This window comes from Callorhinus ursinus, unplaced genomic scaffold, assembly GCF_003265705.2.
Source record: "Callorhinus ursinus isolate GAN/ISIS: 27379988/994484 unplaced genomic scaffold, GSC_fseal_2.0 scaffold25, whole genome shotgun sequence".
In the NCBI taxonomy this organism is placed as follows: Eukaryota; Metazoa; Chordata; class Mammalia; order Carnivora; family Otariidae; genus Callorhinus; species Callorhinus ursinus.
In genome coordinates this window covers 18,619,012-18,642,933 of record NW_027397087.1, presented here as the reverse complement: position 1 = coordinate 18,642,933, position 23,922 = coordinate 18,619,012, and the positions used below count along the sequence as shown (strand labels likewise).

At 37.3% G+C, this 23,922-nt stretch overlaps 1 protein-coding gene across 7 annotated transcripts in view; it reads left to right on the top strand.

Annotated features, from left to right (window-relative positions):
* Nucleotides 1-23,922, top strand: part of ATOSA (atos homolog A) — a 98,169-nt gene that overhangs the window by 21,050 nt on the left and 53,197 nt on the right. For 2 of the 7 annotated variants that reach the window (XM_073877023.1, XM_073877022.1), the window contains exon 1: nt 4,848-5,019. The exons of 4 other annotated variants lie outside the window; for them this stretch is intronic. In XM_073877023.1, coding sequence (XP_073733124.1) covers nt 4,983-5,019 — 37 coding nt within the window. In that variant the 5' untranslated portion in view covers nt 4,848-4,982. Of the gene's footprint in view, nt 1-4,843; nt 5,020-23,922 lie in introns of those variants that run through there. One more of the 7 variants, XR_012373629.1, reaches the window with a different exon arrangement.

Genomic DNA, 23,922 nt, shown 5'->3' with positions numbered 1-23,922 from the left:
CTCTCGCACTCCCCCTGCTTGTGTTCCCTCTCTCACTGTGTCTCTCTCTGTCAAATAAATAAATAAAATCTTTAAAAAAAAATAGACTTAGGTTAAATAATTTGATAGCACAGCTTGTTTAGTAGAAAGATCTTAAACTCCTAGACTCTGGCTCTCCTCTGTTTTGTGTTGCTGCTTTAAAGGATCATTCCAGTAATGAGGTTGAGTTTTGTGCAGACACGTTTACACTGCTATCCCCAAGAAGACCACTGGAGATGATGATATTCTATTTGTGTAGAACATTGCTGTTTTCCAAAATAATTTTACCCTATCCTATTTGATGCTAACAACAAACCAACGTTGCAGGCAAAAAAGAAAAGAAAAAAGGATTCCTGACTCAGAAATGAGCAATTTCAGAGAAGTACTTAAGATTATAAAGCTAATTAAAGGTGGAGTTTAAAGTAGAACCCAGATCTGTGGTTCCTGGTCATTGTTCTTTTCTACTTCTTTTACTTTCTCCGGATTATGTATGTGATCTATGAATATGAAATAGTGAAGTTTTACAGATTGAATCTTTTGTGTCTTCATGCAGTGATCACACTTTATAACTATGGCCTGGCTCCCTGTTTAGCAGTCAAATCCTGTTTTCCTGTACTATGATTAGTGTATCAGTGACAGATTTGAGGTGTAATGGGGCTGTAATAGTGCTTATTGAATAAGTAATAAGTGGAAAATGCTGAGATTTCTTTTTTGTTTTTTTTAAAGATTTTATTTATTTATTTATTTGAGAGAGAGAGAGCATGAAAGAGGGGAGGTCAGAGGGAGAAGCCGACTCCCTGCTGAAGGGAGCCCGATGCGGGACTCGATCCCGGGACTCCAGGATCATGACCTGAGCCGAAGGCAGTCGTTTAACCAACTGAGCCACCCAGGCGTCCAATGCTGAGATTTCTGTAATTAAACTTTATTCTTGTATGATGCCATATTTTGCCTTATGGAAGTGTATTTAAGAAAGGAGTTGTTAAGGGAAGGATAGCATTGGTTAAGAGGATGCATGTTAGATTTAGAAAGACCAAAACTTGAATCCTGGCTTTTCCCATTTGATTCTACTGTTCTTGGTCAAGTAATAAGCCAGTTTCCTCATCTTCGGGGATAGTAACTGGGTCAGAGGAGATAGGTATATAAAGAGACTAACACTGGGCCTGGGCCATGGGCCTGCCTACATAGAAGCTATTAAATCATTACCTGTAAAGGGTTCTTTTTTTTTTTTTTTCTTTTTCAGTAGCGGTGTATCTTTTTGTTTAGAAAGTATCCAAGCTAGCATGATTATCTCTAAAATCTTAAAAGTAGATAGTTCCCAATTATTTCTGCTAATGGAGGGACAGATGATCTGAAACAGTTGATATTTGAGACTTTTCCATTTTATATTTAGAATATGTAGTTTAAAAAAAAACTCATGGAAGGTCTTCTTTTTATTTCCTTATATGAGGATAATATAAGTAATTTATATTTCTTCAGCTGTCCATTTGGAGAGCATAGTTTTGACCATGCTATGTGAGTTGCAGGGGGAGAGGGGGGCATTTCATGGTTGGGGGTTGAGAATTAAGAACCTGGGACTAACATTTAGTATAGAATTTCATATTATTCAGGTTTTTAACTTGTAGACTGTTGAGACCTACAAAGTAGATAACATGCCATTCTTTTATAGCATACCCATTTATAGCTTTGCGTACCAAGATAAACAAAAGCAGGGAAAAGCAAGCATTCTTCAGAATTAAGTAAAGTGCCATTATGAAATTTTTGGAAAACTGGCAGCACAGAAGAAACATTTCACTAAATCTCTTTGTTGGATTTTACTTTTTAAGGTGGCATGTCTCATGTACGTTTTATTCATTTATAATTACATGTTTCTGACTAAATTTTTTAAGGGAGGACAGAGGGAGAGGGAAAGAATCTTAAGCACGTTCCACGCTCAACACAGAGCCTGATGAGGGGCTCAGTCTCATGACCTGAGATCATGACCTGAGCTGAAATCAATATTCAGTCGCTTCCTGGCTGAGCCACCCAGGCATGCCTGACTAAATTTAATTTTTATAAGTTCTCTTTGTATGTTAATCAGATTATAGATAGAGGCTATCATTAGCTTTTAATTTAAAAGTTTGAGGATTATAACTGAAAGGAAATATTCCAAAATAATTTAGGGATTGTATATTATTTTTCCTTTTTTTTTTTTTAAAGATTTTATTTATTTGAGAGAGAGAGAATGACAGATAGAAAGCACGAGAGGGAAGAGGGTCAGAGGAAGAAGCAGACTCCCTGCTGAGCAGGAAGCCGGCTGTGGGACTCGATTCCGGGACTCCAGGATCATGACCTGAGCCGAAGGCAGTCGCTTAACCAACTGAGCCACCCAGGCACCCTTATTTTTCCTTTTTTTGAGAGTGAAAGAGATTAATTTTGAATTATAAACTTGTTCATCAAAAAATTTTAAAAAATTTATTTCCTTTGACTTCTAGTTGTATGACTTGAGTAAATAAACTTTTAGAGCTGATTTTTTTATTTGAACAGTGCAGATAATGATACTTGTTCTGTTTACCTCCCATGAATGTGAAATCAAATCAACTATTATTTAGGACATAAATCAGGCATGGTGCTAGGTTAGCAATAATGTAGACAAACATAGGGCTTCTCTTTTTTTTTTTTTTTAAAATTTTTTTTTTTTTTTTTGAAAGAGAGAATGAGAGACACAGAGCACGAGAGGGAAGAGGGAGAAGCAGACTCCCTGCTGAGCAGGGAGCCCGATGTGGGACTCGATCCCGGGACTCCAGGATCATGACCTGAGCCGAAGGCAGTCGCTTAACCAACTGAGCCACCCAGGCGCCCCATAGTGCTTCTCTTTAAAGCACTTACAAGTGGTGGAGGAGAATGTCATTCAACCAGCCATTTTGCAAATAATTATTTAACCTTCTATGAATTAAGTACTAAGCAGGAGGTATAGGGAGCGTAAGACTAGTCTTGGATCAGGGAAAGCTGCCCTGGGGAAGAGAAATTTAAGTTGAAACTTATCAACTGAAGGCGTTGTGGGAGACCACTCCTACTAGAAGAGGTATAAATAGTATTTTCAAAAACTCCAGTTTGAAGAAGCTTTGGATCCTTAGTAACCCAAAGTCCAGTCTTGCTGACTGACAGCACCTTACAGCCTTCACAAGAGCCCTGTGAGTTGACTCCATTTTACAGATGAGAAAACAGAAGCTCAGAGTAGTTTAGTAAATTGTATAGGGTCTCATTGTTTGTAAATGGCAATTTTAGGTTTTGAACCCAGGTTGGTTGGCCTAACTCCAAACTAAATGTTCTCTCTACTATGCCCTTCTTTCTCTGAGTCACTTTCCCCACAGGCTTCTTGTGCTCCCAAATACTTCTTCCCTCTTGTTATTTCTCAGAGGGCTTAGCAGCTCTCCCTCTGGTTAACTGTGGGGCCAATGATCAGATTCTTTCTTTACACTAATGTAATAATGACATTTAACTCTTACAGGTTCTGTACTTTGTACACTTACTTGTATACTGTAAAACTCCAGGGATCCTAGAAGCTTTTTCAGGGACAGGAATCTTGTGCACTCTGGGGCTGATTTGAAACTGCAGTGTTGTTTGTGGCCTCTCATTTAAAAATAGCCTCATGTTGCTCATGGGGTGCCTTAATGGAGCCAACATTTCCATCAGTCTCTGCTCCCTACCCCCAAGACACTCCAGATAAACAAAGATCTGAGTAATAAACAATGTGCTGCTCCTCTAGCCTCTGCCTACTCCCACAAACCTCAGTTGTATAGAAATCCTAAAGCCACACTAATGATGCATTTTATTGGAAAAAATGTAAATAAAAAGAGCTTAATTGCCTTAAAAGTTTAAAAAACACTATCCTAGTTTATGTGATGTTCAGGGGAAATATTTCCTAAAAGGGAGTTTTTCTGAACCTTCATATCTGTGTATCTCACCGCCAGCATTAACTCCCCCAAAACATCTTTATAAGTTGGGGAAGGATTTTTGTTTTTCTTAAGGCTTAGGAGATAGTGTAGACTGGTACATTGAAGCCCAGGACTTGAAACCTGAAGAAAATCTCCCATGCCTTCAATAGCTGCAGATGATTTTATGATAAAGAAAATAGATGAATTCAGACTAAATGTTGTTTTATGTAAAAAGAGACATTTTAATGCAAATGCCTAGCTAAATCTTTATTGTTGTAAGAGTTTGCTAAGAAACTCTTTTCCCCCTTTTGGTCTTTTTCTAATCTGTTAACATCAATTTTTCTTACCCCTTAAAAGGCACTGCATAAATTTGAGGGGGCCTGTTTTATGCCCTATCCCATTTTAACAAACAGGTTGTGCTTTTCTTGGAATTTGTGAAGTTTGTTGTAAAGTAATTCTTTGTTCTAGGTGGATGGAGGTTGATGTTTTATTCTAATTGCTTTAAATTCTTAGATTTCTATATGTTTTCAGAGGGTTTCTCTTGGTAGAACCTGATTTACTTGAAATGTGAAATAATAAGCTGATTCCTTCCACCACTCCCTTTGTCCTGTTTCCTATGAAATACTGAAATAAATGTTTGCCTTATGAATTTCTCTCTTTGAGAAACATCCAGAGGCACACTTTTTAGGGGCTCATGCTAGAATACCTTTGTCGTTATCCTTCTACTGTTCTTTCAAGTTGCCTAAACACAGCTGAGTTGGTAAGAGGAGCAAAGACAACATGATAGTGCTGCCAAGTAGACAGGAAGCTGTAGTGGACCTAGCAAGCAGGGGCGGCTGAGCACACCCTCCATCCAATCAGCTGTGAGTGCTGTTGCTATGTGCGCTCGTACTCTGCTGCCTTTGTGGAAAACCTTACACAGAGGGAAGCGGAATCAGCACCCACTGCCGAACATTTGTTTTAACCACTGCAGACATCTGGGTCCCTCAGTCACTGACCGTGTAGCTATTGACAGCCAGAAGGCAACTTCTTTTATACAAGGATTCCAGTATGGTTTTCAGTGGAAACAAAGGGCTTCACAGAGAAGGTGTGTAATGAAGTGTTTTTAACGGCTTTATTTTGGAACTTCCAATTTTCTGTAGCTGTTTACCAGTTGTGGTGTTTGCTTTGCCTAGATTTTTAATAAATAGGTCTAGAAAAATGATCTCACTTTGAAAAACCTTGAACTTAGGGAATTTTTCTTTAGCTTCATATTTTCTTTGAACGGCCTTGCTTAAAAGATTATTAAAATGCTGATCTGAACAATGAGTAGGAAGAAAAGAAACCAAAATACAATGTGCTCACTTTAATGGAGGGAAAATGTGATAAAAATGAGAATACAGGGAAGAGAATTGGGGTTAGCCAGAAGCATGAACTGTATTTGGGAGCCGGAGGTGTTTTTTGAAAATAAAAGCTGTTAAGGAGAATGTATTTAAAAGAAGTTACCTATTTTTAACTGAATTCATTGTTTCTGTATTTGACAGATTATCATAATTTAGCTTAGTGAGAATTTTGGCATCGTTTAGGAAATTGATGTGCTATCTTTTTATAAAGAATTTCTGAAGATACTATCGCAAATTGTACAATCTTGTAATTAATTTGATCCATTGGCTAGTTCTGTGCAGTTCAGATAAAGGATGGTAGTATAATCCAACCGCAAAGTCAGTGTCGTGTTCTGTTCTGTTAAATGTCCAAATGGAAAGTGGAAAAATAAAGGATGTTAAAAACAGCATACCACAAATGGTTAAGATAGTATTGTAAAATTAGAGTAAGCCTCTAAAATGTAATAATTCTGTATCTATCTTACTTAATCCTGCAAATATAGTAAAATCTCATTAAATTAAACCTCACTAATTAAATATTTGTAATAATTGAACAGAATATGGATTACGATTTTGTTTTACGGGACCTGGAAAAACCAGTTTATTCAACTCATTGATTATGCAAAAGTTTTAAAATATCTTAAACAAAAGTTTTTTTACAGATTCTCATATAGAGTTGACATAGTTGGTTTAGCTAATGATTGTTTTAAATTAATTAAAGCAAAACAGAAGACTAACAGCATAGTGCCCATTTATGAACAATTTTCTTTGGCTTATTCATTTTCACCTGGTTGTGTAACTGGCTCCTTTTTAATTCACTTAGTGATTTATGTCTGATGAATAAAATGAGTATAATATAAATTTAAAGTTGATATTAGAGCTTTATTTCTCATCTCTATAGGGATTTGTTTTGTTGTTGTTTTTTTCAAGAAATACCTGTCATTAAGTAGATTTAGCAGTCAATGTTATTAGCATAATTTGATAAGTGAGGAGAGGTATTTCTCTTCTTTGGAAAGAACTCAAAATATATCTCATGCTTTGGTGCCCATCACTGATCATTTTTTATGATACACATGTTTGTGTTAAGTTAAAGACTTCAAAAAATAGATGCAAATTTATAAAATAAATTGTCCATAAACATTAAAATGTTTAACATGAACCTGCATGTTACATTTCTTAGTTTTTTTGTTTGTTGGGTGTACCCCAAAACTTGAACTTGATAGGAGTTATCATAAAAATTATAGCATAATAGGGGCACCTGGCTGCCTCAGTTGGAAGAGCATGCAACTTTTGATCTCAGGGTCGTGAGTTTGAGCCCACATTGGGGGGGGCATCGAGTCCCACATCAGGCTCCCTGCTGAGCAGGGAGAATTAAAACTCAAGAAGAATTATAGCAAAATAAGAAAGCTATTATATTCTTTGGACTTGATATCATCCAATATAAAGCACTCATATGCAAAAGAAGATCTGTGAGGGGCCAGGAGGCATGGGATGATAGGAGGACCCAAGTTCATTAAATATAACTCTAACCACATAGAAGCTATTCTAGTCATTTCCATTTTCTCGAGCTATCATTCTCATCAATCACTAATTTTATTTTTTAATGTAGAACCACAAAAACCGAGTTTTGCTTGAATTGATTTGCTACTTTTTCCTCTTGTTTCATTTCTTGAGAATTAATTGACTTCCCAGGAGCAGGCTGGTTTCATTCATATGCTGCAAAAGATAAAGGAACGTGATATTGGCAAGAAAGTGGCGTCTACTGCTGTGTTACACAAAAGCTTTGACTTTGTGAGGCAGGAGGAATAGTCTTGGCAGAATCTCAGATTATTCGTGGGCTCAGTACCCAAAGATGTTTTTTATACTGGAACATCTGAAAGTGTTTGTCCAGTGTCAAAACCTGAGGCTAATAATTGATGTTTATAGTCTGGTCAAATGTAGTAACATTGCTAGCATAGTTCAACTTTTTGAATTCATCTGTTATTTGACAATACAGTTTTTTTAAAGATTTTATTTATTTGAGAGAGAGAGAGAGAGCACAAGAGGGGATAGAGTCAGAGGGAGAAGCAGACTCCCTGCTGAACAGGGAGCCTGATGCGGGACTTGATCCCGGGACTCCGGGATCATGATCTGAACCGAAGGCAGTCGCCTAACCAACTGAGCCACCCAGGTGCCCCTGACAATACAATTTTTATTGTCTCATTCTATGTCAAATCTTTAAATTGGCTATACTTTTTTTTTTAAAGATTTTATTTATTTATTTGAGAGAGAGAATGAGATAGAGAGCATGAGAGGGGGGAGGGTCAGAGGGAGAAGCAGACTCCCTGCTCAGCAGGGAGCCCGATGCGGGACTCGATCCCAGGACTCCAGGATCATGATCTGAGCCGAAGGCAGTCGCTTAACCAACTGAGCCACCCAGGTGCCCCAAATTGGCTATACTTTTATGTACTTGTAGAAAAATAGTTCAGTTCTTGGGCGCCTGGGTGGCTCAGTCGTTAAGCGTCTGCCTTCGGCTCAGGTCATGATTCCAGGGTCCTGGGATCGAGTCCCACATCGGGCTCCTTGCTCAGCGGGAAGCCTGCTTCTCCCTCTCCCACTCCCCCTGCTTGTGTTCCTGCTCTCGCTGTGTCTCTCTCTGTCAAATAAATAAATAAAATCTTTAAAAAAAAAAAAAAAAGAAAAATAGTTCAGTTCTCGAAAATAGTGGTTTCTTTTTTTTGCCTTGGCCACTTACTAATATTTATCAGATGCAATGATTGATATAACTGTTTTTATTTTAAATAAAGTTGTTTCTTTTTGTTTTGAAATCACCAGGCAACAATATTTAGTGTTTCATATACAGTTCAAAAAATTCTGTAACTTAAAACCTCAGGAACGGGTGACAGTCTGAGTTTTTCTTTTTTTTCCAGGTCTCCTATGAAATCTTTTTTTTTTTAATCAACTCTACTTCAAATATTATTCCAAATGTTTGTTTCCTATATGTGTGCATAAGTGCTATATGATACAGTTTTGTTATTGTTTTTTTCCTGTTAATTTGTTTTTGTTTTTCCCCCCCCTTCCTTGAAGAAATTCTGTTACTTACTCATATTCTGAATTCCAAAAAGATTTGATTGTCATAGCTGAGCAGGGAAGTTTAGTCTTGACAACTTTATGCCAGGCATTTTCATTTAGCAGCATGCTAAAAACTTCCAGAGAAAAGGCATATACTGTATTGCTTTGGAAGACTATAGTAAATCTTATTTTTTTTAATCTTCAGATGTTGCTATATCTAAAATCAAAGACCCAGGTTTTAAAAATGTAGTCAATGCAGTATTGCTTGAATCTGATTATATAATCCTTTGTGATGAGGCTAAGTTAAAAGTGGTAGCATGATGGCCATTGATTGAGAAACTAGAAATAATCTTCTTCTTGTTTCTTTGCTGGTCTTCTCAATTTTATTCATTCAAAGACTTCTAAACATCAAAGGATTTGAATTAGAAGCTTTATGATAAACACAGGGACATTATAAATTATAGGAAGTTGTTGAGATGGATTAGGAAATATAGACTCACACATAGTTGGTCCTCAGATTGTGCTCTAAGCTTCTTGTCATCCTGAATATGAAAGGAAAACTGCCAATCAGTTGTATATGTCTCTGTTATTTAACATGTTATTGCTAAATATTGGCCTTTAAAAATCTAAGTTGATTTCTGTTTCCTTAATATTTTGAGATTTTTGGGGGGTGGTCACATTTGGGGTAGCTTATCTATTCTGTATGATTTTTTTTTTTAAGATTTTATTTATTTGAGGGCACCTGGGTGGCTCAGATGGTTAAGCGTCTGCCTTCAGCTCAGGTCATGATCCCAGGGTCCTGGGATCGAGTCCCGCATCGGGCTCCTTGCTCAGCAGGGAGTCTGCTTCTCCCTCTGCCTCTGCCTCTCCCCCTGCTTGTTCTCTCTCTCTCAAATGAATAAATAAAATCTTTAAAAAAAAAAAGATTTTATTTATTTGAGGGAGAGGGCACAGGGCAAGGAGCAGAGGGAGAAGGACAGGAAGACCACACTGAGTGCAGAGCCTGGTGCTCTCTCCCACAACCCCGAGATTGTGACCCGAGCCAAAATCAAGTCAGACATTTAACCAACTGAGCCACCCAGGCATCCCTGATTTTTTATTATTTAGCAGTATTGGTTACAGTTTCACCTCTTTGAGCAGTAGTTTCCCAGTCAATATAAGGAGATCTTAGGGTAATTGTGGAATTTAAATGAAACAGTGTAAGAAAACTACTCAGGTTAGTGGCACTGAGTTAACACTCAATAAAATGTGAGATTTTATAATAAACTCTTTAAAATTATTTTTGAGTTCTGAGGATTTTAAGTGTAGTTTTTTTTAGACTTTCCCCCTGAGCTTCACATATGTTGATATAATTTTAGTTTTCTCCGTTTTCTAATACTTCATGATCTAGAGAGTCATGGAAATAATGGGATTTGGGCAGAAGAAAGGACACAGTTCATAGAGAAGTACATAACTAAGTTTCTGGAGAAAGATAATAGTCAAGAAGGGTAAGGAAATAATGGGTAAACTAGAAAGGTAAATAAAGGAGGGAAGGCAGAAAAAAATACTCTCTTTGATGTAGTGTTATCTTGGTGGTATGTGTGTGCATGCATATGCATGCACACACAAATAAATATCCACAAATGCTGAGCTGACTGATTAGAGCTGCTAAATCCACTAGGTATTTGTTTCCTGGGAAGTAACTTTTTCTGATTTTTCTTTTGAATCCCTCAGCTAGGATTAGTGTAAGGGTGACCTTGTATTTGACACCCACATTAATGACAAGGGACAAGTCAGCTACCTGAGAGCCAAAAATTAAATATCACATACATGATGAATGTAACTGTGTTGAAATGTAAAAACTTCCAGAGAAAAAGCTGTTGGTGTAGGACTAAATTTTGAAAATGCAAACTTCCAAGCCAAAATGTTCAGAAAATGCTCTTTAGTCATTTTAATATGTACACAAAATTTCAACTGACTGTAGACCTTTCATTGCTTTGAGTGGTCATAACATTCTTTTAGGAGAGAGGTATAATCTTGAGTTCCCATCCTGGTTTCCATATTTTCATCAAGTGCTAAGATTTTGTGATTCCTACATAAACTAATATTGTTTAGCTCTCCAACTTGCTGATGATACAGTTTAGCTTATTGAGAATTAGAGAATAAACAAATGTGAAGGAAAGATCATCTTTTCCAAGTGTATTCCATTTTATCACTGTTAATATGTTCTGAGTACTACCCAACTAGCTAGCTTCTGCTTTGGGTCCAGAGACTATTTTGCAACTGACAAAAAGGATAGGAAAACCGTTTTAGAAATAAGTATTCTGGTTTAACCTAATTGCATTGCATTGTGTCCTTGGTGTGGGGGGTGGGTAGAAGGGGGAAAAAACATACTTACCTTAAATCACTTTTCTCAAAAAAAAAAATCCACACAGAAAAAGAACGAGAGAGAGATTGCTCTATGCCAGTATTTCTCAATTTGCAGTACTGACCCTTTTGAAAATCTGCTGAAAACTGTCAGTCTCTGCTAGGAGAAAAACCCCACATCTATGTATATACACACTTGATTTTGTGGAAAATATCCAGAGGTTCATAAATTCTCTTAGGTTAAGAAATTTATTGGCCATATCTTGGTTTTAGACATAGAATAAAAGCATTAATTTTTAAAAATTGTTTATTTTTTTGTTTTTGGCACAGGGTCATCTTCTGAATGTACAGAAGAATTTGTGGTTTTGAGAGACAGTACTTTGTTTCCTTCTCTGACACCGTTTTCTCAGTTTTTTTCCCCCGTGGTTCTTTCTGAGGTATGGGGTGATAATACCATAGGATCAGGAATATTCTCACAAATGACAATGAAGAGGACAGTACTTCCTACTTGAGGATTTTTGAGGCCCTAAAACAGTGATGAATTAGGTCTAATGGTTTATGCAGAACACAGAAAATTTAAATTCAATAGGGTTAGTGCAAGTAAGAACAAATGCATAAAATCTGTGTAGCTCTAAGTCTGTGCCCATGCATCCATGATGGTATGGTTTAAAGCACAGTTCTGGCAGCCTGGACTTGAAGGAAGCATGACAAATGGAAATTTCCTCAATAACATTGACTAGTTTTAATTCTTACATTTTAAATATCAAGTCCTCTGGGAGCTTTCTCTGATTTCCAAGATTGAGTTTCTTCATAAGCATACCCTAATCTACCTCTGTTATCATTTATCACATCACCGTGAATTAGATATATCTGTAGTATCTCCATCAGACTGTCCTCCACTTGGAGGCAGCACTGCAGCTTGAGCTCCCCATTGCCTTTGGGAGAAGAACTAGATTTCACTGACGTTTTTGAAAAGTAGATACTTCTCTTTTTCAACTCTTACCTTCTAGGCAGTCTTTAAAATTCCCTAAAATTTAGCACTCTTTTGTAGAGTTTATTTATTTATTTTTTAAAGATTTTATTTATTTATTCATGAGAGACAGAGAGACAGAGAGGCAGAGGGAGAAGCAGGCTCCCAAGGAGCAGGGAGCCCGATGCGGGACTCAATCCCAGGACCCTGGGATCATGACCTGAGCTGAAGGCAGACGCCCAACCATCTGAGCCACCCAGGCGCCCCTCTTTTCTAGAGTTTAAGCTGCCTCCAACTTATCATATAAGCAGCCAGTATATTGTTATGATGAATTTGCTCTGTAAATCCCTGAAAAAAGGCAGATTTCCAGTAATCAAGAGGGAAATTAGAACTCAAAGTACTCTCTGTCTCTTATTTTTGACAGTTTAAATGTTTTTGCCCTAGGCTAGAGATTTGGTGATTACCTAACCCACTTTCATTATTTTAAAAACAAATGTTTCCTTGTTCATTTAAGAGAATTATATTGGGGCACCTGGCTAACTCAGTAGGTAGAGTAACTCTTGATCTCAGCGTCATGAGTTCGAGCCCCATGTTGGGCCTAGAGTTTACTTAAAAATTTTACTTTAAAAAAGTTTAAAAAGAATTATATTGATAAAGGGCATTAAAAACAACAAAACTTTTTCAGTACAAAAGAGGGGGCAGAGACTAGGTCCCTGTTGACTAAATTAAGACCTGCTTTAGGAAGCAAAGAAAGTTGAGATTCTAATTAGGTTTAGGGCAGTGTTTCAGGTGATACATTTGTAGAATTTTATTTCCAACTTCGACTTTTCAAATTTAGAAAAAATAGAAAACCAGTTGGCAGTTAAAATATTAAACCCAAGAGAAGAATAAAATAATTATCTGAAAAGGGTCAGAGTAAGCTTTTATCACTTTAATCAGAAATAAGCTGAAATAAGAAGAAAACAAGATATAATAGAACATTGACCATTCATTATTTCAGCAAGTGTTCTAGTGCTTGTTCATGCCAAGCAGGTAGGCTGGGCAACAGGACCAGCTTGTTCTTGTGCAGCCTAATGGGTTAGAGGAGAGGTGCAAATAATGATTTAATTTTATTTGTGTTAAGTTTTAGGAAGGGAAAGCATAAGGTGCAATGAACTCGTACAAAAAAAATAAAAAGCCCTAGAAGGGTGTAATGGGATCAAATGAGATGGATAAGCCCCAATGATGAATTGTGTGTTTAAACTGAAACAGAGATAATCTCATTATTTTATGCCTTATTTATTATTTAAAGATTTATTTATTTATTTTGGGGGGGTGGGAGGGGCAGAGGGAGGAGGAGAGAATCTTCAGGCCGACTCCCTGCTGAGCACTGAGCCTGACCTGTGGCTTGATCCCAGGGCCCTGAGATCATGACCTGAGCTGAAATCAAGAGTCACATTCTTAAATCAGTTGAGCCACTCATTTGCCCCTCTTTTTTTTTCTTTCTTTATTATTGCAATATAATTAACATACAGTGTTCTGTGTTTCAAGTGTACAATATGGTGATTCAACAACTCTGTACATTACTCAGTGCTCATCACAATAAGCCCTTCACCTGTTTCACCCATTCCCCCCCACCCTGTGGCCTAAATTTTTATCTGTATAACTTTTTTTTTAAGTGGGGCTTGAATTTACGACCCTGACTTGTGTGCTCTGCCACCTGAGCCAGCTAGGCACCTCTAATCTGTAGAACTTTGATCAAGTGTAAAGTTTAATTTTTGATCCCATATGAGTAGAAATTATGTAGAAAATGTAATGAGGGGGGAAAAAAGAGAGGTAATATAATGAGAAAAATCCCAAGCCCAAGAGCAACAAACAAATCTAATCATGATGAACACAATAGAAATATTTAGGACCTTTATGAAGAAAATTTAAAAAGTCTGCCAAAGAATATTTTAAAAGGCTTACTAAATGGTGAGATTTATGCAGTTTTCAAGAAGTTGAAGTAATTTTTGAGTCACCAGTTATAATTTGGGAGAATTATTGATAATTCGTGAGGTATCTAAAGACCAGAAAAGCGGTAGGAATGTTAGGAGAGTTGGAGTGCTCTCCTGATGCACAGATTCGTTACCTCTTTACTGCAAGGTTTTTCTGTGGTGTGGCTTTAAGAATATTGGCGTTGCTGAGCTGAAGGATTAAAACAATTGAGGTAGGGCTCTGAGGCCTGCCAGGAAAGGAGTGTTGGAAACAGAAGGAATTCTAAGTGATTCATTGGAATACAGAGAACGGGATATCTTGAGGTGGCTCTAGGCGAGAGTGAGTAGGTCAGTTTGGTCAGAGCATTGGATGCATAAAGGCAGAAATGAGAGAAGTGAACAGATAGGGTTCTTTTTCACCTCATCTCTCGTTTTTCTCTTCTATGCATCCGATGTACCAGCTAAACTAGGAATGGTGAGGGATCAGGTATAGGCGGTTGTTAATAGAAGTCAAACCTTATCACTGATGGCTTATTGGGAGCAAGGGAAAAGGGGGGAGGCATAAATGATTCTTAAGATTCCAAGTCACAAAATGCAAAAATAGCCGAGCTTGGGACGAGTTTTGTATTCTCACTAGCAACGCCATGACTGTTTTTAGTTTGTGATTGAGTAGCAGATGTACCAGGATCAGTGCTTGTGGCCAAAGTAAGACTAACAGTAAATGGGATAGTATGTTATAACTCCAAAAATTGGCACAAGTAGAGTGAGGTACCGTTTAAATTGGAAGGGGACATCTAGTTTCACATACCTTCATCTTACAAGTCAGTTTGCTGAGAGTCACAGAGTTTAATTGACCTTTCCCAAGGTCTTGGGGCTAGTTTATTATAAAGCTGAAATTAGAATCCAGGTCTTCTGGCTTCTAGTACATGGATTTTTCATACTTTTTTCAAGTTGCTGTAACATTTTTTTCATTAGATTTTTCTTTTACTGAGAGATCTGTGAATTTCAAGATCTTCTACAAGTATAAATGTTATTAAGGTCTGTTATTTACATATCACAATTTAGGGAAAAGATCTGAGGTAAATGTGGAGTGAAAGAAGATTAGTAAGTTTATTTTCTAAACAGATGATTTTGGAAAAATACAACAACAAATAATTGCTTGATCATAATAGCTGTGTTCAGTTGACTATAGTTCTAATTGTGTGTGAATTGGCTGAACTAAAACCAGTTTAATCTGGTTCTAGGAAATATTCTATACTTGCCTGATTGAAGTTGGTGGTAATGACCACAGAGTCATCCAATAAAACATTAATTAAAAGCATTACATTAACATTAAATCCTACAGCTTGATCATTATCTTTATCAAAGAATAGTGCCTTTGGCAGAGTTAACCATTTTTTTTACATTATTATTTTTTTCTCTAAATTTTTTATTGTTATGTTAATCACCATACATTACATCATTAGTTTTTGATGTAGTGTTCCATGATTCATTGTTTGTGCATAACACCCAGTACTCCATGCAGAATGTGCCCTCTTTACTACCCATCACCAGGCTAACCCATCCCCCCACCCCCTCCCCTCTAGAACCCTCTGTTTGTTTTTCAGAGTCCATTGTCTCTCATAGTTCGTCTCCCCCTCCGATTTACTCCCCTTCATTCTTCCTCTCCTGCTATCTTCTTCTTTTTTTTTTTCTTAACATATATCGCATTATTCGTTTCAGAGGTACAGATCTGTGATTCAGCAGTCTTGCACAGCGCTCACCATAGCACATACCCTCCCCAATGTCTTATCAGCCAGCCACCCCATCCCTCCCACTCCCCCCACCACTCCAGCAACCCTCCGTTTGTTTCCTGAGATTAAGAATTCCTCATATCAGTGAGGTCATATGATACATGTCTTTCTCTGATTGACTTATTTCACTCAGCATAACACCCTCCAGTTCCATCCACGTCGTTGCAAATGGCAAGATCTCATTCCTTTTGATGGCTGCATAATATTCCATTGTGTATATATACCACATCTTCTTTATCCATTCATCTTGGCTCTTTTCCACAGTTTGGCTGTTGTGGACATTGCTGCTATAAACATTGGGGTGCACGTACCCCTTCTGATCCCCACATTTGTATCTTTGTGGTAAATACCTAGTCGTGCAATTGCTGGATCATACGGTAGCTCTATTTTCAACTTTTTGAGGAACCTCCATACTGTTTTCCAGAGTGGTTGCCCCAGCTTGCATTCCCACCAACAGTGTAGGAGGGTTCCCCTTTCTCTGCATCCCCGCCAACATCTGTCTTTTCCTGACTTGTTAATTTTAGCCATTCTGACTGGTGTGAGGTGGTATCTCATTGAGGTTTTGATTTGGATTTCCCTGATGCCGAGCGATGTTGAGCACTTTTTCATGTGTCTGTTGGCCATTTGGATGTTTTTTTTTTTTTTTTACAGATTTTTATTTATTTATTGAGAGAGAGAGAGAGAATGATAGAGAGAGAGCATGAGAGGGAGGAGGGTCAGAGGGAGAAGCAGACTCCCTGCTGAGCAGGGAGCCCGATGTGGGACTCAATCCCCGGACTCCAGGATCATGACCTGAGCTGAAGGCAGTCACTTAACCAACTGAGCCACCCAGGCGTCCCATTTGGATGTCTTCTTTGGAAAAATGTCTGTTCATGTCTTCTGCCCATTTCTTGATTGGATCATTTGTTCTTTAGGTGTTGAGTTTAAGAAGTTCTTTATAGATTTTGGATACTAGCCCTTTATCTGATATATCATTTGCAAATATCTTCTCCCATTCTGTCGGTCTTTTGGTTTTGTTTACTGTTTCCTTTGCTGTGCAAAAGCTTTTTATCTTGATGAAGTCCCCGTAGTTCATTTTTGCCCTAGCTTCCCTTACCGTTGGCGATGTTTCTAGGAAGAAGTTGCTGCGGCTGAAGTCGAAGAGGTCGCTGCCTGTGTTCTCTTCTAGGATTTTGATGGATTCCTGTCTCACATTTAGGTCTTTCATCCATTTTGAATCTATTTTTGTGTGTGGTGTAAGAAAATGGTCCAGTTTCATTCTTTTGCATGTGGCTGTCCAATTTTCCCAACACCATTTGTTGAAGAGACTGTCTTTTTTCCATTAGAGATTCTTTCCTGCTTTGTCGAAGATTAGTTGACCATAGAGTTGCTCTATCCTGTTCCATTGATCTATGTGTCTGTTTTTGTGCTAGTACCATACTGTCTTGATGATTACAGCTTTGTAATAGAGCTTGAAGTCCAGAATTGTGATGCAACCAGCTTTGCTTTTCTTTGTCAACATTCCTCTGGCTATTTGGTGTCTTTTCTGGTACTATACAAATTTTAGGATTATTGGTTCCATTTCTTTGAAAAAGATTGATGGTATTTTGATAGGGATTGCATTAAATGTGTAGATTGCTCTAGGTAGCATTTAATAAAATTCAAAAAAAATTTTTTAAAGTTTTTAAAATTGTTCATATTGTCATTGATACAGGTCATCTTTAAGTTTATACATTATTGAAAATTATAAATATAAAATTGTATATGTTGCTATTTAACTTAATGGACTGTAGCATACATTTTCCTATATCATACAATTATTTTAATGGCTGTAGGATATTTTACCATGTTGACAATGCTCAAACCATTTTCCATAGGTAAATTAAAAAAATGTTTTAAAGTTTGCTATTTTTTTAGAAAAAGATTTTATTTATTTACCTGAAAGAGCAGGAGCAGGGGAAGGGGCAGAGGGACAAGCAGACTGCCCGCTTAGTGGGGAGCCCCACACCAGGCTCCACCATCCTAGGACCCTGAGATCACGACCTGAGCTGAAGTCAGACGCTCAACTGACTGAGCCATCCAGGCATCCCTAAGCTTTCCTATTACAGTAACTATAACATGGATTTTCTTTTCTTTCTTTCCTTTTTTTTAAGATTTTATTTATTCACTTGAGGGACAGAGAAAGCACAAGCAAGGGGAGAAGCAGAGGGAAAGGAAGAAGCAGACTCCCCGCTGAGCTGGAAGCTCGACATGGGTCTTGATCCCAGGACCTAAAGATCATGACCTGAGCTGAAGGCAGACGCTTAACCATCTGAGCCACCCAGGCACCCCCTATAACATGGATTTTCAATATGATTTTAATTTTTATTCCTTTGATTAAATCTAGTCTAGAGAGATTAAGCATTCTTCTCGATGTGTTTCTTTTTATTTCAACATGTGAATTCTTTTTCTCTTTTCATTTACCTTTTGAAATAACAATAGTTTAATTAAAATGCCATATAGAATAATGCAATAGAAATAAGTAACTCTTTGTCAACCATATCTTGTAGAAACATTTCCACAATACAACATTTTTGTATTTTTTTCAGAAATATTTAGGTTTTATACGGTTTAATCTGGCACTCTTTTCCTTTGTGTGTATTTTTCTATTTCCAAGCTGAGAAAGTTCTCATTATTCCATAGGTCAAATAAATACATACTGAATATTCTGCTCATTTCCATATTAAAATTACAGGCATACCTCATTTTACTGTGCTTCACTTTAATGAGCTTTTCAGATACTGTGGGGTTTTTTTTGTTTTTTGTTTTTTTACAGATTGAAGGTTTGTGGCAACCTTGCCATGAGCAAGGCTCTTGGTACCATTTTTCCAACAGCATTTACTCACTTCATCTCTATGTCACATTTTGGTGATTCTTGCAGTATTTCAGACTTTTTCATTATTATCGTTTGAATTGCCGCAGTCTCATGATAAAACTTTCATGAGGAGTTGCTTCTTGTGGATGAGCAAAGAAAGTAGTTTCTTTTTTTTTTTTTTTAAAGATTTTATTTATTTATTAGAGAGAGAGAGTGAGAGCAGGAATACAAGCAGAGGGAGTGGGAGAGGGAGAAGCAGGCTTCCTGCTGAGCAGGGAGCCCGATGCAGGTCTCAATCCCAGGACCCTGGGACCATGACCCAAGCCAAAGGCAGACGCCTAATGACTGAGCCACCCAGGCGCCCCAAGAAAGTAGTTTCTTGAGATGGAATCTGTTCTTGGTGAAGATTGTTAAAATGACAAAAGAGGATTTGGACTACAACATTAACTTAGTAAAGCAGCAGCAGGGTTAGAAAGGATTGACTCCCATTTAGAAGGAAGTACTACTGTGGGTAAAATGTTATCAGACAGAATCATGTGCTACAGAGGAATCTTTCATGAAGGAACGAGTCAATTGATGTGGCAAAGTTCATTGTCTTATTTTTTAACAAATTGCCACAGCACCGCAACTTCAACCACCACCCCAGTCAGTCAGTAGTCACCAACATTGAGGCAAGACCCTCCAGCATCAAAAAGATTAACTCCCTAAAAGCTCCCGTGATGGTTAGCATTTTTTTTAGCAATAAAGTATTTTTTAAATTAAGGTGTATACATTGCTTTTTTTAGACAAAACTGTTGCATACTTAACAGACTACAGTATGGTGTAAACATAACCTCTGAGAAGCCCAAAAGTTTATCTGACTTACTTTATTGCGATAGTCTGGAAGTGAACCTGCGATTTGCTTTATTGTGGTAGTCTGGAAGTGAACCTGCGATATCTCTGAGGTATGCCTGGATATTTTACATGTGACTCTTTTTACAAGGTATTTATTTTAATCTATGATCTAATGTGCTGTTTCTCACAAAGTGTGTTTCTGAGATCACTTGCGTCAGAGGCATATAGAGCTTTCTTGTTAAATAGGCAAGGTACCGGGTGCCTGGGTGGCTCAGTTGGTTAAGCGACTGCCTTCGGCTCAGGTCATGATCCTGGAGTCCCAGGATCGAGTCCCGCATCGAGCTCCTTGCTCAGCAGGGAGTCTGCCTCTCCTTCTGACCTTCTTCCCTCTCATGTTCTCTCTCTACCATTCTCTCTCTCTCTCAATAAATAAATAAAAATCTTAAAAAATGCAAGGTACCTGAGTCAGAATCTCTGGGAATAGGACCTGGAAATATACATATAAGATTATACTTGTATTAGGATCATATTGCTGCTAGAGGAAATTACCACACCTTTATGGCTTAAAACAACACAAATTTCTAGTTTCACAGTTCTGTAGTTCAGAAGTTTAAAATTGGTCGAAAGGACTGTGTTTCCTAGGGGAAAATCTGTCTCCCTGACTTTTCAAGTTCTAGAGGCCTCCCATATTCCTTGGCTCATGGTCCCTTCCTCCATTTTCAGAGCTAGCAGTGTAGATCTCCTTTCTGACCTCCTGCAGCATTATAAACATCTAAATTCAGATGGTAGACATCTCTTACATAGGTTTATTCAGCTGCGTTTCTAACAAAATATAGGATGCCCAGTTAAATTTGAATTTCAGATAAAGAGTAATTTTTTAGTGTAAGTATGTTCTATACTGAAATTCAAATTTAACCAGCATCCTGTATTTTTATTTGCTAAATTGAACAACCATAATCATAGAAAGTAAATGACTCCGCATAATTCTGTCTCACAGCCCTAGAGTTAACTATAAAGAGCAGTTTGGTATGTGTTTGGGGTTTTTTCCTGTAGATAATTAAGATCAGCTGTATAACTGTACCAGTGTTATGCATTTTTATATAGCAGTATTCTACAACTTCTTTTTTTTACTTGATAGCTTCTCATGTTCATATCAGCAATATTTAAAAGTTTAACTACCACATTTAGTAATATAATCACTTAAATTTTTTTTAAAAGATTTTATTTATTTATTTGACAGAAACAGCCAGAGAGGGAACACAAGCAGGGGGAGTGGGAGAGGAAGAAGCAAGCTTCCCGCCAAGCAGGGAGCCCGATACGGGGCTTGATCCCAGGACCCTGGGATCATGACCTGAGCCGAGGGCAGACACTTAACGACTGAGCCACCCACGCACCCCAATCACTTAAAATTTTTTATTAAAAAGTAGTAAAATTGTGGAAAAGTAGACTTTTAAAAAATATACTACAATATTTTTAATAGTTTCAAATTATAATCAAATATAATAATGACATTTAGGTTTAACCCATTTCTAGATCTTTAAGGCATCACAGGACCTTACCTAGGACAACTTTGTTTCAATTGTTAATCAAAAAGAGTTGAAGAAAAATTGGTAATATCTGCATTTCACTCAATAGAGGCAGTGCATGAACACTAGGGAAATAAGTACTGAAGTAGGACTAAGATATGTTATTTCTGGAGATTTTCTGTATATTTTTGCTACTGGCACATAATCTGTGTAGACTTAATGCTTTAATGTTTCATCAGAATTTGTCAAAATAATTGAAGTGAGCTACATGAAAGCATTTATGACTCAGAAAAATTACAGTATAAACAAAATGTGCTGTATTGACTTCAGTGCAATTAAAATGATTGATTCTAAAAAAACTAGACTTACAATATTAAAATCTGCATAAACTTGACATTGAGATGGATTTTAAGATGCAGGTGAAAGAAAAAATCACTTTAATGATGGAACTTGTCTCAATTTTAGGATCTCATATGTTTAGAAAGATCAAGTATGACTTTTTGCTAACTTGAAGATAGTATCAGAGAGAGAGATGTTAAAAGATTTATTATAAAAAGTTTAAAGCCTCCCCATTACATAACGGAGTTGAGATTTGAATACATATGGTTTCTCTTCCAAGACTCCCCACAAATGTTTAAGGAAAAATTTTTTTGAATCAGCCAACATGTCATTTTTTATTACAATATAGAAAATGAACTTGGTGCAATTTCCTTATTCTTATAGCTCTAATACAACTATAAAAGCAAAATAGTTTTAAAAACTAAATGCAAATAAAACTGTAGAACCAGTAAATTTTAAATGATTATGATATGTTATAAAGTTAAGTCAAAATGTGAATATAGTAGTTGGTATTATAGGCCAAATCTTTTTGAGTTGAGCATGCCTCTTGGTATTTGCTTGTTGTATAACCCTCTGTCAACTTTTGTTGGTACCATAGGCCACAGAGACATTGTGCACACAACAGAAAAGTGTCATCTGTTTTTACTATTATAAATGAGTCCACAGCTATTAGTCATGATATTTAAAGACTAGCAAAACTAAATGTAAATTATAATTGTAAATATGAATATGAAACTGAAATTATAAGGCAATCCTTGATTATTATTAGCCACCCCGGTGATTCAGAGTAGGTTTGTGCTCATTTTTGGAGATTTTCATTGAAAATAAATCACATGTTAAATTTGGAGAGGGAGCTGTCAGGTCCCCAGAGTGTCCACAGACCCCCATATGAGAACCACCTCAACCTCAGTTACATATTATGAATGGGTATATGCAAATTCATGGTTATAACTGAAAACACAACTTCAGTGTACATATGTTAAAGTGTATCTCTGCTTTGCTAATATTACCACTGCTTTCTTTATATGGGCCCCGTTGCCTAATATCTTCATTCTCTCCTTTTGTGTGGTATTAAGCTTCCAACTAGAGCAGTAGTTCTCAACCCTGGTTGCACATTAGAATTGCCTAGGGAGCTTTTAAAAGAATGTTTTAATACCTAGTATTGGATGGGTACATGAGTTTTGTTTCTGTTTTATTGTTGCTGTTGTTGTTTATTTTTAAAGCTCTCCAGTTAGTTCAATGTGCAGCTAGGATTCAAAACCACAAGATTCTAGGCTGCTGAAAATTTCTAAGGCACTTTGGCTTATTAAGGATCAGTAGAATTATGTATTGCATAATGGTGTTTATTGTATGCCCGACACTGTATTCAATACAACATACTGTTACCTCAGGAAATTGGTGATACTATGAGATAGATATTACCTCCATTTTTCAGGGTAGTGAAGTTTAGAGAGACTAAATAGGTTTCCGTGGCCACATAGTTATTAGCAGGAGAACCAGGACTCAAATTGTCTATTAACCATAAAATTGTAGGGGCGCCTGGGTGGCTCAGTCGTTAAGCGTCTGCCTTCCGCTCAGGTCATGATCCCAGGTCCTGGGATCGAGCCCCGTATCAGGCGAAGCCTGCTTCTCCCTCTCCCACCCCCTCTTCCCCACTTGTGTTCCCTCTCTCTGTCAAATAAATAAATAAAATCTTTAAAAAAAAAAAACTAAATATCCAGTCTTTTCACCCTATTATTACACTATAGATTTACCTCAACCAATCATTATTAAACACATACTTTGATGGAAGTATTTTTACTTTGATTAAAAATATATAAGCATGGTGGTGCCTGGATGGCTCAGTTGGTTAAGCATCTGCTCTTGATTTTGGCTCAGGTCATGATCTCAGGGTCCTGTGATCAAGCCCCATGTCAGGCTCCTCGCTGAGCGCCGAGCTTAAGAAGTATCAGCTGTAATTATAACTGTTAGTGTTAAAACTGCATAATGAGGGGCACCTGGGTGGCTCAGTCGTTAAGCGTCTGCCTTCGGCTCAGGTCAGGATCCCAGAATCCTAGGATCGAGCCCTGCAGCGGGCTCCCTGCTCCACGGGAAGCCTGCTTCTCCCTCTCCCACTCCCCCTGCTTGTGTTCCCTCTCTCGCTGTGTCTCTCTCTGTCAAATAAATAAATAAAATCTTAAAAACTGCATAATGATCCACAACCACAGACTAGGGAGCAGTGTCCAACAGTCTTTACTGCAGTATAAATGAAATAATCTGTTTTCCATCTATTTTCTATAGATAAGTCCTTTTAAACAGAAATCCAACTGGCATTAAATTCGTATTTCCCAGACTGCTGTATTTACAGAATGCTGAAAGTCATCATTGTACAACATATTGTACTGCTCCTTAGGGACTTTTATTCCAGCATATTCTCAAAATACAGAATTTAATACAGATACTAAATAGTCTAATGCAGGGAAATTTTGTCCAAGAAACATAGCGCCAGAAGTTACATGAGAAACAAGGTTGTTGTCAGTAGACTTTGAGAATGTCAGTTATTATAAAACTGTGCTTCCTTCAGTCACATAACAATTTTTTACTTGTGATGCAAATCCAATAACAAATAATGTTACAGAGGCAACATTTCTCCCTTCTTCCAGTAACCTGTTTTTTCCAGGCCCTGAAGACTTCTGAGTATTCTCATACTTAACAGGCATTCAAATGCTTATTGTAAACATAAACTCTGTTAATTTAAGTTTGTGTAGAAGGCTATTTTGTTGATGTTGTTGTAGTCCTAGGACAGTAAAGACTCATCTGAGCTTTGATACTTTTCTTTTTTGCTTGTGTAGTTGCCCCCTATAATTTTTGTTTATTTCTTCATAATTCATGCTTCCTGAGTGAGACATCTTAAGTACAGTTTTAGGATAAGTGAATACATTATTTTCATTATTGATTTTTTTTTTTTTTTTTTTTTGACAGAGACACAGCGAGAGAGGGACA